This window comes from Penaeus monodon, chromosome 25, assembly GCF_015228065.2.
Source record: "Penaeus monodon isolate SGIC_2016 chromosome 25, NSTDA_Pmon_1, whole genome shotgun sequence".
Taxonomy (NCBI): Eukaryota; Metazoa; Arthropoda; class Malacostraca; order Decapoda; family Penaeidae; genus Penaeus; species Penaeus monodon.
The window spans coordinates 10460600-10460800 of NC_051410.1; the positions used below are offsets into that span (position 1 = coordinate 10460600).

General features: G+C 43.8%; 1 protein-coding gene across 2 annotated transcripts in view; it reads left to right on the forward strand.

Moving 5' to 3' along the window:
- Nucleotides 1-201, forward strand: part of LOC119589433 (zinc metalloproteinase nas-15-like) — a gene marked incomplete in the record, with an annotated part of 13039 nt that overhangs the window by 10574 nt on the left and 2264 nt on the right. For both annotated transcript variants that reach the window (XM_037938043.1, XM_037938042.1), the window contains 1 exon segment: nt 45-138. In XM_037938043.1, the coding sequence (XP_037793971.1) occupies nt 45-138 (94 nt within the window).

The following is a 201-nucleotide window of genomic DNA, read 5'->3' on the forward strand; positions in this document are numbered from 1 at the left end:
ACTTAGGTCAACATACCGTTTCATTCTGCTTTTTATCACCACAGAGTGACATCAAGAAACTGAGCCTCTTGTACAACTGTGACGGTTTCACGTCGGGCACTGTGACTACTACTCCTCCCGTTGTTCCTCCGGCGCCTGGTAATTCTTGATTAAGAGATTCTTGAAGATTAATTCTCTTGATCTTTCTCTCTGGTCTTTCGT